General features: G+C 42.4%; 2 protein-coding genes across 2 annotated transcripts in view; one reads left to right on the plus strand and one right to left on the minus strand.

The window, feature by feature from the left end:
• Nucleotides 1-15,929, plus strand: part of LRRC38 (leucine rich repeat containing 38) — a 175,152-nt gene that overhangs the window by 122,735 nt on the left and 36,488 nt on the right. The window lies entirely within an intron of this gene.
• LOC125703517 (arylacetamide deacetylase-like 4) lies at nucleotides 1,401-10,383 on the minus strand. The gene is made up of 4 exons (XM_048968101.1): nucleotides 10,213-10,383; nucleotides 5,449-5,665; nucleotides 4,623-4,686; nucleotides 1,401-2,172 (listed from the first exon to the last, which is right to left on the minus strand). The coding sequence occupies exons 1-4, from the start codon at nucleotides 10,381-10,383 to the stop codon at nucleotides 1,401-1,403; spliced, it is 1,224 nt and encodes a 407-aa protein (XP_048824058.1).

A 15,929-nucleotide genomic window follows, 5' to 3' on the forward strand; every position in this document is an offset into this window, starting at 1 on the left:
AATACTCAATCAGCACAACTTTGTAAGCTTCATCATATTGTTTACTCCTGGGAGAATTTTTCGTTGCTTGAAGAGTAAATTACTAACACCAGCAACAGGAAAAATGGAACCAAATTCCTATTGTGTCCATGGAGCACAAAGAAACACCATTTCGTTTTGCAGAGAACACAAGAATTCACAAGTAACTACTGGTTGCTCCAGAGGTTTCTAAGTGCTACTGTGTCACCACATTTAATTAATATAGTGACAGTGTGAAGAATTTAACCCAGCATTTTCTTCCTACTCACAGTTCAGCTGATGGAAAAGAAAGATAACATCCTGCCTTCTTTCCACACTTTTATCTGCATGGCTATTACAAGAGCAAAGTGATTGCATAAGAATGATGAAATGTTTTACAATTCTTAGGCATTGCATGACCAGCTCTTTTGACATGCTCTGGCACTCAGCCAGGCATCTGCGTTTATAAATGTGGATCTGTCCTAAAAAACAAATCTATGCTCATGTTGCAATTCAAAGGATTCTATGGTTATTATTATTTTTCCTTTGCTTTGGGCATTAGCAGAAGGTATTCTTGCCGTTTTAGTGCTGTTTCTGAATTTACCCTCAAGTTCTCATCTAATAACTGCATTATTAGTTAACAAAAATGCTATGTCTGTCTCCCTGAATAGAAGCAAATGCCCCTCAGAAAGGAGCTTCACAGATTACAGCTTAGAGGACATTCAGTGATGTTTGTCAGGTTCCACTTGGGATCATTGAGCTCTAGCACTGGTTGTGTTGGAAGGGGCCCTGAAAGGCCAAAAGACCCTTCCACGTTGCCACTCTCAGAGACTTACATGGAAAGCTCCAACATCTTTGACTTCTGTTACTCCCTTCTGTGCCACCCACTGTGCTGTAAGCTAAGATCTGCAAGTACACTCCATTCCCCCATCAGATTTTACAGCCAAGTCCAAACCCATGGGCTGAATATGCCTATAAATCAGTGGTAATCACTGCTCGTTTCAGGGACTGGGAGCGAATCTTTACCCTCCAGAGGCTTTCAGGCTTTCATTTTATCTGTATTCTCATACTGCTTTTGTGTGTGTGATCCATGTGTGTGCATTTATGGTCATTTATGTATTCCAGGGTTTAAAGTGTGTTTTTCTTTATAAATCATGAGCTTTCGTTCTTTGACAAAAGAAGAGAACACAAATTCTTAAAACAGAAAAAGAGAAGCAAAACAAGGATAAAATGTTAGTTAATGGATAAAAACAGAAAGAAACCACATCGTGCTTCCAAGAGGAGCAACTGAAAGCCAGAAGTCAGCAGATTGCACTATCATAAGTTATTACTTCTTGATACTGAGTGATTAACTGAAACGCACTCGCTCTGCATAGTAGTTCAGTGTATAGAAGGAGACATTTTTAACAGCCTTTTATAAAGTTTACAATGTGATCCATTATCTTACTTGCTGAGGGAAAAGAGAAAATGCCATAACCCAAAAAGCACAGCACACCATGGAAGCCATCTTCAATGTGGTGCCAGGTCACCTTGATATTGTTGTCTTCCAGCCGCTTCTTGTACAGCAGCCCATCATCCCTGAGCACATCGTGCTCACAGGTGATAATACAGGTGTCAGGTAGGCAGCCAACAACAGCATCTTCTGCTAAGAGTGGTGAAAACCTTGTCTCAAACATTTCTTTCGTTTCCTCATGGACCTGGGGTATGTATGAGGCGGGTAATGGTGGCTTGTAGTCCTGTTTAAATTTCTCTGGGATAAGATCTGGATCTATCCATTTCCCATATTTCAAATTCATGCTCTCAGGAACGTGAGAACCTGCCAAGACAGCTTCCATCAAAGAGCAATCCTTTCTCAGGTACATCAGAATGAAACAGACCATCCGTTCCAGGGACAGCAAGCCAATGGAAGCATTCTTCTGGTGAGACGGCAGGTTGAAGTTCAAGCCTTGGAGGAATGGATAGATCAAGATCTGGGCACGTATCTTCGGGATGTCTGTTCTGTTCACAAGTTCTTGGCAAGCAGTTGTTGCAAAAGTGCCCCCTGCACTGTCCCCACATACAATGATCCGATCGGGATCCACGCCGTAGTTCTTGGCAGTCTTCAAAAAGTGGATGGTGGCAGTGACACAGTCCAAGCTCTGGGTTGGGAAACTGTGCTCAGGAGCCAAGCGGTACCTGGAAGGTACAAAAGACAGCACTTTCTACATACTTGTGTGTCTGTCAATTGCTTTATTCTGGCATAATTTAAGAGCACGGAGGCTCACATAGTGCAGTTCCACCACCCACGTTATACAAACCCACACATTTACTCAATTTGTGGCCTCTGTGTTTGTGCTTGTGATCAAAGTTTGTGCCAGCAGTGCAGTCTGCAGTTCACAGAATCACAGAATCACAAAATGGCCAGGGTTGGAAAGGACCTCAAGGATCATGAATCTCCAAGCCCCCTGCCACATGCAGGGCCACCAACCTCCACATTTAATACCAGACCAGGCTGCCCAGGGCCCCATCCAACCTGGCCTTGAACACCTCCAGGGATGGACGGGGCATCCACAGCCTCTCTGGGCAGCTGTTCCAGCACCTCACCACTCTCTGTAAAGAACTTCCCCCTGACATCCAACCTCAATCTTCCCTCCCTCAACTTAAATCCATTTCCCCTTGTCCTGCTGTTATCTCCCCTTTCCAAGAGTTGACTCCCCTCCTTGTTTGTAGGCTCCCTTTAAGTACTGAAGGCTGCAATGAGGTCACCCCACAGCCTTCTTTTCTCCAGGCTGAACAAGCCCAGCTCCCTCAGCCTGTCTTCATAGGGGAGGTGCTGCAGCCCCCTGATCATCTTTGTGGCTCCTCTGGACCCTCTCCAACAGCTCTCTGTCTTTTTTGTACTGGGGCTCCACACTTGGATGCAGTGCTGCAGATGGGGCCTCACAAGAGCAGAGTAGAGGGGGAAAATCTCCTCCCTGTCCCTGCTGGCCACCCTTCTTCATACCATTTGCTTTTCCGAGCTGCAATGCACTCTGCTGGCTCATGTTCAGTTTTTCATCCATCAGGTCCCCCAGGTTCCTCTCCACAAGGCTGCTCTCCTTCCAGTCTGTATGGATGCCTGGGATTCCTCCTGCCCAGGTGCAAAACTCTGCACTTTGTTGTGTTGAACCTCATCAGGTTCACCCGGGCCCACCTTTCCAGCCTCTCGAGGTCCCTCTGAATGGCATCCCTTCCTTCTACCGTGTTGACCGCACCACTCAGCTTGGTGTCGTCAGCAAATTGCTGAGGGTGCACTCGACTCCGCCATCGCTGTCATTGATAAAGATGTTAAAGCACCGGTCCCAAGACAGAGCCCTGCTCATTACCGGCCTCCACCTGAACACAGAGCCATTGCTGACCACCCTCTGTCTGCAGCCTTTCAACCAGTTTCTTATCCATCGAGTGGTTCATCCATCACTTCCACACCCCTCCAATTTGGAGATAAGGATGTGGTGGGGGACCATGTCAGAGGCTTTGCTCAAGTCCAGCTAAATGACATTGGTTCTCCCCTTTGCACTGACTGTGGGTACCGTGGATGTACATCCTGCATACCCAAAGGTCCAGCTGATTCTTGGATCCTGAGGACACTGATCATTACCTTTACCATTATATTTTATATTATCACCTTGTCGGTATTTTATTATTATATATGAGTGAGGTTTTGTGTGTTATTATTACGCTTTAATATAATAACAGTAATTTAATGACACTGTGTTATAAAACACCATGCAGTAAATGTACAGTGATGATGAAATAGCTTCCTGCAGACAATTATTTCATTTATTTTGTTAACTGGGACAAATGGATTACAGGGGAGTGATGACAACATAAGGCTCTCTTTGTTTAGTTCTTAACCAACAACGTACTTTCTTAGATGAAAGAAAGTCAGGTCAAAGTGAATGAGAGCAAGATGCACCTCCATGGCCATGGCTCTTTATTCTCTGCATTTGTGATCTTTCTGGAGAATATTAGTTGAGTAAGGAAAAGAGAAATACAACTGAGGCAGCAATGCAGGCTTTCTCTGTTCATAGAATCACAGAATGGCCTGGGTTGCAAAGGAGCACAATGCTCATCCAATTCCAACCCCCTGCTGTGTGCAGGGTCACCAACCAGCAGACCAGGCTGCCCAGAGCCACATCCAGCCTGGCCTTGAATGCCTGCAGGGATGGGGCATCCACAGCCTCCTTGGGCAGCCTGTTCCAGTGCATCACCACCCTCTGGGGGAAAAACTTCCTCCTAATATCCAACCTAAACCTCCCCTGTCTCAGTTTAAGACCATTTCCCCTTGTCCTGTCACCATCTACCCTCATAAACAGCTGTTCCCTCCTGTTTATATGCTCCCTTCAAGTATTGGCAGGCCATTACGAGGTCTTCCCAGAGCCTTCTCTTCTCCAAGCTATGCCTGTTAACCCTCCTCTGTTGGCTGAAGTGCACTGTTTCTACTTTCCACTTAATTAAACCTATGGATTAATAAGTTAAACATCCTAATGATTGCTTTTGTTATTGGTAAACCCAAGTCAGTATTTGTTGTCATGCACATGCTGGCTTGCACATGTCTGTGTAAGGACAGACTTTCCTAGAGCTCAGTTTTTTCAAGCTCAACTTACCCAACTGACACCACCACGGAATCAGACTTTTTGGCTATGTGCTGGCATATTCTTTCATGGCTTTCTGAAGAACAAACATGAATGCAGTTAATGTCTTTGAGTACTTGCAGCAATATCCTCCCTTCTTTCTTGGTGGCGTAACACCTCAGTTGAGGTGTGCAGAGATGACCACATGACAATCTCATTAGTGAGTTATAAAACCATTCCACTGTAAGTTAGTGGGCAGGATTATGCCTCTTACAATGTATTTAAAGATGCGCTGGGCTTTTCTTCTACTTTAGTTCAGTTTTTATTACATTTAAAAGACTTGGCTTGTTGCCATTTGCTCAGTAATACATTCCACCTTAAATTTCAGAATCCTAACACCTTTTAATATGTGTTTGTATCTTTTGGAGCTTCTTTGATTAAGTTTGCAATTATCTGCTTTCTCTAATCAACTAAACTGAAAAAAAGTCAAGCTAATTAAAGGACCTGGGGCACACAGGAGCTGCATGCCACTGGGGAAGGGATCCAATGGAGGAATGCAGGAGTTAATAACTTCTGTCACGTTTTCAGACCGAAACAGATGCATTCATTTAGCAGCACCACTTGTAAGGGATATAAATGCCATAAATAGGGCTCTATCCTCCCAAGAATAATTTAGATATTCAACAAGGGCAGATTAAAGAACTGAAAAAGTAAAACCAAGCATCGTGTTGTGTCTCTCTGTAGCCCAAGCTGAGCCTCTGTCACTTCTTAGGTTCAAAATAATTTTTAAAAATATATCATTAATGAGCCTGTGTAAAAAATAATGATAAATATCGCATTTTCTCTTTCAGTTCCTTACTTATGCTTCCGTACATCCCACATCCTCCATGGAACAAGACGACTCCCCTCCGTTTGCTGGCAGATGGTGATCTGGGGAGGTAGATCCTCACTGGCACCTCACCAAAGTGCAGATCCTTTATGAGGAGCTCTGAAGCCCTCCATGCCCTCAGTCCGTTAGAAAACATCCTGATAAGTACGTGCTTCTTGCAGATCCCCAAACTCGCTGATTTATTTGCCTGGATATAACAGAAAAAATAAGAAATTAGAATAGAAAATCCAAGCCCTTCCACTCTGCTGGGACCACAGAAGGCCAGAAGCGGCCTTTCTCTGTGTTATGTTTAGGAGAATTGCATTGGGTGTTTGCTACTGTACAGGATTTTCATTAAAAAAGCTCGGTGATTTCAGTTGTGAAATGGAAATGTACATCTTTGTGGTTTGAGATAATGTTGTTTTCAGAAGAATGTTGCAATACTTCTTCCACTGAATGTCCCCTTTAAATCCCTTCTTATTTCTGTAATCTAGTTTTACCACATGTCAGCAATTTGTGTAGGTATGCAGTGTAGGTGTCATGAGGTCTAAGCCTCCTTTTCTTGTCTGTGAAGAGAAAGACATCTCTAGAGGACAGTTCCAACTTCAGGTATATTAAGCTATGCTCTGGAAATGGCTGCTCATCACCATTTATTGTAAAGGGAGACTGTCCACTCCAGATGGCTCAGCTGAAGGACTGAAGGTAAGATGAGATAAAAACATCCCAGCCATGACAGTAACTGAGTGGTCTTTGATCACCTCCAGCCGCAGGATCAGTGACAACAAGGTTTTAGAAAGTCAGTGATGCCTGTAATCAGTAATGAAATGCTGCTCCAAAGACCTTGGTGAGAATGGTTCTGAGCCTTATCTCCTCCATCTGTGAAACCTTTACCGAGATCCCACAGGGATTCAGGAAATGGCTCTTCAGTTTCTTAAATCCAGCAGGGAAAACAAAGTATGTTTGTTAAGTAAAATGTCTTCTTATCCAAAGGCATTCAATTACTGATAATTGAGATAGATAACCTGAGGATCACACTGGAATCCCCCTTTATTTTGAGAATGGTTTCTAAGTGATGCATTTCCTGCCAGGGACAATACTTCTTTTCCTGTTAAATGATGACTTAATTACAAACGGAATGATGGTAATCATAACAAGCAATTTGCAAATTGCGTTGTTCTGTTCTGAGCAGCAGAATTATGCATGTATGTACTGTATCAATGCCTCATCAACTAATGGCCACGGTGCTTTTGTAACCTAATGTTTCTGACTTCTGCTTTTTCTTTGTTTTTTGTTGAAGTGACAATGTTGGGATGTTGAAGTTAACACATTGCTGCTCTGTGTTTATTTAATCTCACCTGCACTTTCTAACATCCCTGTGTTTTTTTTAGCAGAGCCCTCAAGTGCCAAGTATTAACAATATATATGATAAACGCTGTATCAGAACATTCTATGTAAATATCCTCTTTCTTTTCCTTATCCTAGGAGCTCCTGGCATCACAGACACATCTTCAATTTTAAGGAAAAGAACTGCCATAAAGAAGAATGGGGAATTTGGTATGTTATTCAATTCTGCACTGAAAAACTTTTTCTTGATCAATAATTACAAAATACTTCAGAAACAGTAACAGTCCACTCAAAATAGAGGAGGTATGGCTATTTCTAGATATCTATGATTGTATTAGTAGGTGAACATATCATGTAAGCCAGGTTCTAAAATGTGTGTTTGTATAAGAAAAGGAGAACCCAAACCAGCATGCAATAATTTGAAAAACTGTTTGCTCAAATGCCTAGATTCTGCCACAGGCTTCTCTCTACATTGAACATCACACAATGACCAGATTTTTACTTTTCAACTAAGTAAGAAATCACATATGAAATGGGAAAGAACATCAGTTTGTCCATCATGGACTTGGAGAGTCCTTTTGACAGTCACTCTCTCTTACTCATCTTGAAGCATTATGCTTTGCCAACCAAATAATTATCATAGCTTTATATCACAGTGTGATATGCACAGATCTGAATGCAGATCTGTAGGAATGGGTTAACACAGAAGCTATGTTGTGAGCTGGTAGGCTTTCTCCCATCTTTTCTCTTTGAGATTTTCATTAGTTTCTTCAAGAAAGCATGTACACAGGAGCAGCTGGAGCATCATATGTGTGACACCTCTGTTCCAGTAGATGCTTAAATGCTGATCCATCTAAGGGGTGCCTCAAATAAGTTCAACAAAAAGGCAGAAGACTGTGCTATGCTACAATAAAAAAGAGGCCTTCCTTGCAACGTACATGGCAGGGAGCACAGAAGGAGATGTCACTGGCACAACAACAGCAACATTCATCAGAACCAGCAGGATATTCTCACTGCACATGCACAATGCACAAAGCACTGTGTGCTTTGTAAGAAACCACACCAGGTCAGTCACTAACCCATGTGTGTTAGTGCCACATCCACACTGCTCCTCATTACCTCCAGGGACCCCAGCACCTCCCTGGGCAGCCCATTCCAATGCCCAACCACCCGTTCTGTGATGCAGTTCTTCCTGCTATCTGATCTAAACTTTATCTGGTGCAAATGGAAGCCTTTTTTTCCCCACTTTTCTCTAGAAAGTGGGAGAGTAAAATATATCAAAATGGGTGGTTTGAGGAATAATTGAGAATAACAGCGTAAACTTTGAATAAGCTTTCATCATACAGATTAGTGAGTTTCTTTCCCAATGTGGAGCAAAGATAAACTTTACATTATAACCCAGTTGTTGCATAGTGAAGCAACTCACACATTGGCACGACTGCCTGCCAAATGGGTCAGAGTTAGTGGCCTTCAAAGGGCAGCAGGAGTGGGACAAGGGATGCACAAAGCAGTTCCTCACCACACGTTGACCGATGCCCAGCCGGAACCCAAACAACAGCTGCCCCCCAGGTCAGCTCCCTTCAGTTTTATAGCTTTTCTCACTACATCATAGGGTATGGAAATCCCCTTTGGCCAATCTGGGGGCAGCTTCTCTGGTTCTGTCCCCTCCCAGCTCCGTGGGACCCCCAGCTGCCTCACTGGCAGGACAGTATGAGAAGCTGAAATACTGAAACATCCTTGGCTCTGTGCAGCACTGCTCAGCAACAGCTAAAACATTGACGTGCTGTCAACATTGTTCTTCTAAAGCCAAAGCATAGCATCATACCAGACACTGTGAAGAAAATCAACCCTGTCCCAGCTGAAACCAGCTTGTAGAAGCAGCTTCAGAAAAGAGAGTCATCTGAAAGAATCCTTTCATCAAACCAAGTACGGAAACATAGAGGACCTAATAACATTCAGACATTTAATTGTATTATGTTAATATATAGCTTAACATGAGGAGCAGTCTGAAATATGTAAGGACAGCAACTCTTCCTTCACACCAGGCAGTGTAGATAGGTACACATGGTATAAGCCATTGGAGGATGAGAGACCTGGTTTGGTGAAAGCATGTAGGTTTAAGCAACCCATGTAAGACTTCGTATCACCCAAAGTGACTTTTCAGGATTACTGTACATTACATATAATTTGAGGATGACAGAACACTGCTGCTTGAGATGAACCCCATACAAACAATAATGAAATCATGAAATTGCTCTTTTTCCTACAGACTTCCATTTGATATAGAATCATGGAAGGCTGGAAGATTTTAGGTTGGAAGAGACCTGTAAGATCACCACGTCTGACCATAAATCAAGTCCAGGCATAATGATATCTGCCAAACGTGATAAGGCTTAGTCCGATCTTGTATTCTTTGAAAATGTCTTGGGCAAGAGCTGTTTCTTACTCTGCTGGCAGCACATATAGCACAGTCTAGTTTACAAGTAAATAAATAAGAAGTAGTAACAGCTCTTGTGACTGAACTTTCTTTGATCAGGAGGTTAGATTAGGGCCGCAAAAATGATTCAGGTATGGAACACCTCTCCTACAAGGGCAGGCTGAGAGCTGGGGGCTGTGCAGCCTGGAGATGGGAAGGCTCTGCGGAGAGCTGAGAGCTGCCTACTGGTATCTAAAGGGGCAGTAAGAAACGAGGGGACAGACACTTCAGCAGTATCTGTGTTGAAAGGAAATGGTTTCCAACTAAAGAAGGGAGATTTAGGTTGGATTTAAGGAAAAAGTCTTTTACAGTGAGGCACTGGCACAGGTTGCCCAGAGAGATAGTGGTGCTCCATCCTTGCAGACACCCAAGGACACGGAATGGGGCTCTGGGCACCTGATGGAGCTGTGGGTGTCCCTGCTCATAGCAGGGGGTTGGACCAGATGGCCTTTAGGGTCCCTTCCAACTCTGGGGATTCTATGATCCTATGATTAGATTACCTCCAGTATACATGATTCTGTATTAACTCATTAAGACACAGCAGTTTAGTCACTGCAGAAATAAGAACAGAATCATGAGTACGACAATTACTACAGATAGATAAAAATTTAGGAAATTACCTCAAATAGATCAGAGTGCCCTGGGATACAGAAGGTTCATTTATCAGGTCTTCAGCCCCTATGTTTTTCACTGGACCGATCATTTCATCACAAAAGGCAATCAAGTTACAATTGCAGTGTAAATATACAAATCTCAGCATTTAAAAGATGTCACCTCATGTAGGCAGCTTTTATGGACAGTATTAAAATACCAAACTTGCGTCACCATACGATTCCCATTACACACAGCTGCAATATTTAAATGTTATGTTCATAGTTCTACTCACGTTTTCCCTTTCCTGAAAATCACAATATCACAGAGCACGATAAACTCACCAGAATTTCAATCATAGTAAAAAGCCAATTATAGAAGCTGAGCTTTGATGGCTGGTCAACTTCAGGAGGAATTTTTGCCTTGAAGGAATGATAAGAGGCTTCAATTAAAACCGATAATAAAAAAGCAAGTAGAATTCCTGCTATTAATGTCAGACCGTAAAATAATTCCATTTTTCTTTGGAGAGGGTGATTTTGTAGTGAACTGTTTGATACAATTCTGTCAATATTTATATCCTCCAGATTGACCCAACAGAGAAGTCATTTGCATATCAAACTTCCTCCACCCTCCACCTACAGATCAGGCCGCCGGATGCTAGCAACGTGCAAACATCCTGCAGTGCCAGATTACAGCTTTATTTAGCATGGCCAAAGTAATGCCTGCAGTACATCAAGATACGTCACTACTCTGCGTATTCCCAAATTGCAAATGGACTTCAGTTTTCATCTGGTTTAGTTGTATTCTGATTTATGGGTCTGAATCACCTGTTTCTTTATTTGTTCACTCACTGCCATTATGAGGCATCGTAGAGCACACCAAGAAGCTCTGGTAGTACTTTAGGGTGCTCTTGAGTACACGGGGCTGTCCTTGGAGACCTCTAGAGCATACTGGGGAACCTCTATTACATCCTAGAGCACACTGGACAGCTCCAGGAGTCTTGTAGGGTGCCCTCAAGTACTCCGGGGGGCTTCTAGGCACACAAGGAAGGCTCCAGGACATCCTAGAACACACTGAGGAGAACTCTAGGAGAGCTAGAAGCTCTAGCAGTACTAGGGTTCCCTAGAGGAGCTCTTGGAGGCCTCTAGGGCACAGAAACTTCTGTGATATTCCCTCAGAGGTTGGGTTCTTGACTAAAAAAGTGAGTCATTTCTAGCTGTTCTTATGCCTACGAAAGAAGATGAAATACAGCTACCTAGAAAAAACTTGTTTACACAATATATGTCTCTACTTAAAGGAAGTAGGGATAAATCTTTATGTGAATAAGTCAATAGGTTGAAGAAATCTTCAGCTATGTGGATTGAGGGTAAACAGATTGAGTCATGAGAGAGAAACTACTGGATGATAAGGGTGACTAGACTGGATTCTTATGTGAATAGGTCAAATTTAACCCTAGTGGAATCCAACAAGCACAGCTATTCGAACTATGCGGTTCAAAATCCTCAACATAAAATAAAATAAAGGTGTTAAGCATAAGAAATCCATATAAGAAAGTCATAACAGAATTCTCAGCTTAACTCAGCAGGCCTGGAACGTGATCACAGTGCGCATCCTTCCAAAACTAACCCAAGTTACTTGACTAAGCTGAGGATTCATTGATCCCTTCCATCACTGTGAGGTGTAGCACACTTGACTTAGCCCCTCCACCCACTTAGTCATCCAGACCTGTGGAGATATGTCAGTTTTAATGATTTAAACAGACACATAAAGCCATAAACTAAAGCAAAAATTAATTTCTGGGAAATACGTAATGGATGTAACTAATCTGTACTAAAATTAATAGCTTCTGAGTTCTGAACCAGGACTTTCAGAGCAGCAGCCAACCATTAGAGAGACTGGAGGAGTAGTGGGCATCCTACAAAGAGTTATTCACGGACTTTGGGACTGGTTGCTTTGGGGGAATTATTTTTTATCAAATGATGTTGGACAATGTTTAATTGGAGGACAGAGATGGTTGTTCTGTAAAAGCATTTCTGTTGGTTTATTCTACAGGTCAGCTGCTAGCAAATAACTGGATCAGTGCATGCTATGGTTATAACTGATGTTTCTTCCTCCAGAGGTTCAGCTAATCCTATCCTCATGATAGGCATTGGTGCACATGGGCATTCATAAGAATGCAGAAGGCCCTATAAGGGTTAGCTGGCCTTTGGAAGCCCTCGGTTGTTTACCCCATGTATCATTTGTTCCCATGTCCACTTCCAAAACTGCTGTTCACTTAAAAATGTTAGTGGTACCAATTTGAGGGGGTAATGGCAGTGATTCAGCAAGGATGGGCAGATTGGCTTTCTGCTAACAGTGGGTACAGTGCTCGAAACTTTCAGATGAGTTATTAAAGAATCCAGCTAATCCTTGTAGAAATCATCATCACTGATCTAGTGGTGGGCAGCCCTGCCCATGGCAGGGGATTGGAAGTAGGTGATCTTTAAGGTCACGTCCAACCTAAGCCATTCTATGATTCTATGAAAAGTTTAGTGGGTTAAGCTCAAGGAGGGAAGGTTTAGATTAGATGTCAGGGAGAGGTTTGTCAGAAAGAGTGGTGAGGTGCTGGAATGGCTGCCCACAGAGGCTGTGGATGCCCTGTCCTTGGAGGTGTTCAAAGCCAGGTTGGATGGAGCCCTGGGCAGCCTGGTCTAATACCAGATCTGGAGGTTGGGGTCCTGTAGCAGTGGGGTTGGAACTTGATGATCCTTGGGGTCCCTTCCAACCCAAGCCATTCTATGATTCTGAATGTCTGAATGAACACAGTGTCGTCTCTCTGTGCCTTTTGCCTTAAGCCCAGCTGTATCTCTCTAGAGATCTTATTTTCCCATCATTTGATTTGTAACTTGATCTTACTTCCCTATATTCCTAAAGCTGATCCATTCTCCCTTCCAACCAAAAGCATTTTCCATTGATGATTATTTTCTTCTTCATATGTTCTACTGAACCACTGGCTTTGGAAAGAAATCATAACCACTTTTAATGAGAATGTTTAAAGAAGGCATTGTTCGTAAGGGCTCAGAGAAGATTTCATCTACAAACTTATCCCTTAGCTAGTTTACAAGCTTCCAGTGCAAAATTTTTCAAGAATAAACCTACTGTTCAGTTTTTGTCAGAATCCATTTCACATTGGTTTAATCAGATTTCACTTCAGACTCTTGAAACAATAAACTCCTTCTCTAATTTTAATTGCCTTAAGGGCTTAATTCTTTACCAGTTCTTGTGTGTTAGAGGTTTTGTCAGGACTGAGGGATTAATGAGAGGGTCTGGCAAGTTCTGAGTGATGTAAAGGTGAGGTAAATGTACAAAACAAAACGTTGGATGAGTTAATCAGTTTAACACTGCACAGCCACTCCATTCCTGGACATCGGGGCAGCCTGTTGTAGGGGTCAACCAGCCCATGACAGGAGTTTGGAGCTGGATGATCTTTGGAATCCCCTCCAACCTAAGCCATTCTATGATTCTTTGATGATTCTGTGATTCCTACCAACATGTGGTGTTTCTCCCTGTTCTCTCTTTCAATATGAGGACACAAGCTTAATAGGCTGAGATGGTTTTGGCTTCTAATTAAACCAAGGTGAGAAAAAAGACAGGCAGTTATTACAAATTATAAAATCTAATATGCAAAAACACAATTAAGCAATTGAAAGAAATAGCACATCCTTGATGTTGCATGCCTTTTTCTGAATTCCTGATAGTACCAACAAGCACTTTGAATGTTATTATGAAGTTTTTATGCATACTGGATTTAGAAAGGCCGTATCATCTAGATGATCTTAGAAGTCTTTTCCAACCTTAAAGATTCTATGGCTCTATGAGGGGCATGGTTTTGTGGTCAGTACTTGTGGTAGGTGGACAGTTGGACTTGGTGATTAGAAGTCTTTTCCAACCATAGTGAGTGAGTCTGTGGTTCTTCTGTTCTATCTGGAACTTGTGCTCACTCAGTAGAGGGTTTGCTGTATCTCTGTTCATAATGCTGATTTGCTGTGAGACCCTGGGAAAGCAGATTTCCAAATGTAGGTTTTCACACAAGGCAGGACACAGACTGCTTTCTGTCAAGGCTGGAAGCTGAACAGAAACCTGGTCCCTGTGAGCTTAGTCCATGGCAAAACTCCACTTACAATGCAACAATATCAGACTTTTAATACTTAATAGCATATAGAAGGACAGTGTGAAATCATAGGACCACTGGGACACATTTCAAATGGAAAATGTGAACTCAAGGGAAGAATGAAATCAAGAAGCACAAAAATACAGCTCTTGCTTTATCCAAATCTGACAGCAGTACTTCATATAACAAAAACCAGATCGTCTTGGCCAAGGAGTTTCATTTTTAAAAAGAGGCTTAGTTTTAATCTCTGCCTGTGATGGATTGTCCATGGTTAAGAACCTGCATTGGTGTAAAGAATTGGTACTACTGGACACTTTAGTATTGCAGATTTTCTATGTTTAAGACATTTCCATATTTAAGGCTTCCCTGGGCCTCTTTATAGAACCAGAAAAGTCTGTTCTGCAAAAAATGGACCTTTCTTTATGGAAGTGTGCAGGTAAAAGTTGCTTTTTCACTGCTGTTTATTCCTTCAGGAACAGGGAAGTAAGGAAAAGTATGTTCCTATGACTCTCATTGAGAGTGCTAGCGTACATTGCTATGTCTCAGTTATTGTAGGCTGCTAACCTGCCTTTAAACTAGCTTATCTAAGTATGAACTGCAGGTTTAGCTTTAAGCTGGTGCTGTTGCAGTTAGGCACTCATGGTTAAATATTCAGAAAACATAAAATCATAGAGTGGTTTAGTGGTTTGGACCTTAAAACCCATCCAGTTCCAACCCCTGCCATGGGCTGGGTTGCCATGAATGCATCTTTCAAGCTATGGTCCCAGGAATGAGTCATTCTAAATTTAAGCCTAATCATTCACAGTAGATTCATCAAAGTGCATTACAGCCCAACGCTTCTGTTCAGAAGCACAAACCCAAACACTGACAAACAGAAGTAGAAACAAAGTGGGTGACCACTGAGATGTGCAGCACGACTGCCTTCTTGTGCAAAATGGAACCAAACTTCATTTAAAATGCCATGAAAATGGCTCAACCCAAGTGATTGTGGGGTTTTGCAGTTTGTACATTGTTGGGGGTGAATGCTCATGGAACAAATGGTTCAGTGCTGTGCAGCTATCTGAAATGCAGTGTTCATTCTGGCACTAAGTGATGGCGTCAGCAATTGATGCAATTCTGCACTGTTAACAGGCCTGCCTATGGAAAGCTGCAGTGCAATGGGGAAGGACTTCTGAGTAGGAGCATGGAGGAGATCATCAGGAACAACTGCTGTGATGTGACAGACCCTCATTTTCACCAACCAAGGTACGTACCAAGACGTTGACTGAAAGCAATTAGAGTGACCAAACCTAAATGAAAGCGTGGTTTGGGTTTCACTAAAAAGAGATGAGCTTTTTAAACAGAGGCACACATTGGGTTTGTTGAGGAGATGGTCTGAAAAAGATCTCATGCCAAACAGCGTGCCATGGTTACCAGGCAGTAATGAGGTGAAATCCCAGAATACTCTTTTGCCACTTTTCAGAATGCAACTGCAATTCAAGAGGACAAACCTCAGTCCATGCAGAATGCAGTACATGCAGCATTTAAAGCTATCTGATTTTTCACTTCAGTCAGGTGAATTTCAAAATGAGTTGCATGAATTTCACCAGGATTATTGCAGACAAGAAGCACTAACTCCAGTTTTGCTGTATTACCTCTATTTCTTGCTCTTGTTGCACAGTGTGTGAGCTTCTGGTTGCAACTGCTTCGAGGTGAATGCAAAGCAAAGCAGTCAAATAGTGAAAGAGTTCATACATCCACTGAAATCTGAAGGTGACGTTAGGAAAATAGAAATACTTCATTTTAAGTATGTAGCTGTGTCTTTTGGCTCCAGCTGCCTGTTTGCACAACATTCATCCATAATGAATGGAAAAAAAAAAACCAAAAACCAAGCAGCCATTTTTAATACATTTCAGAATATTGTTTAATGGG

This window comes from Lagopus muta, chromosome 21 (genome assembly GCF_023343835.1).
Source record: "Lagopus muta isolate bLagMut1 chromosome 21, bLagMut1 primary, whole genome shotgun sequence".
Classification (NCBI taxonomy): Eukaryota; Metazoa; Chordata; class Aves; order Galliformes; family Phasianidae; genus Lagopus; species Lagopus muta.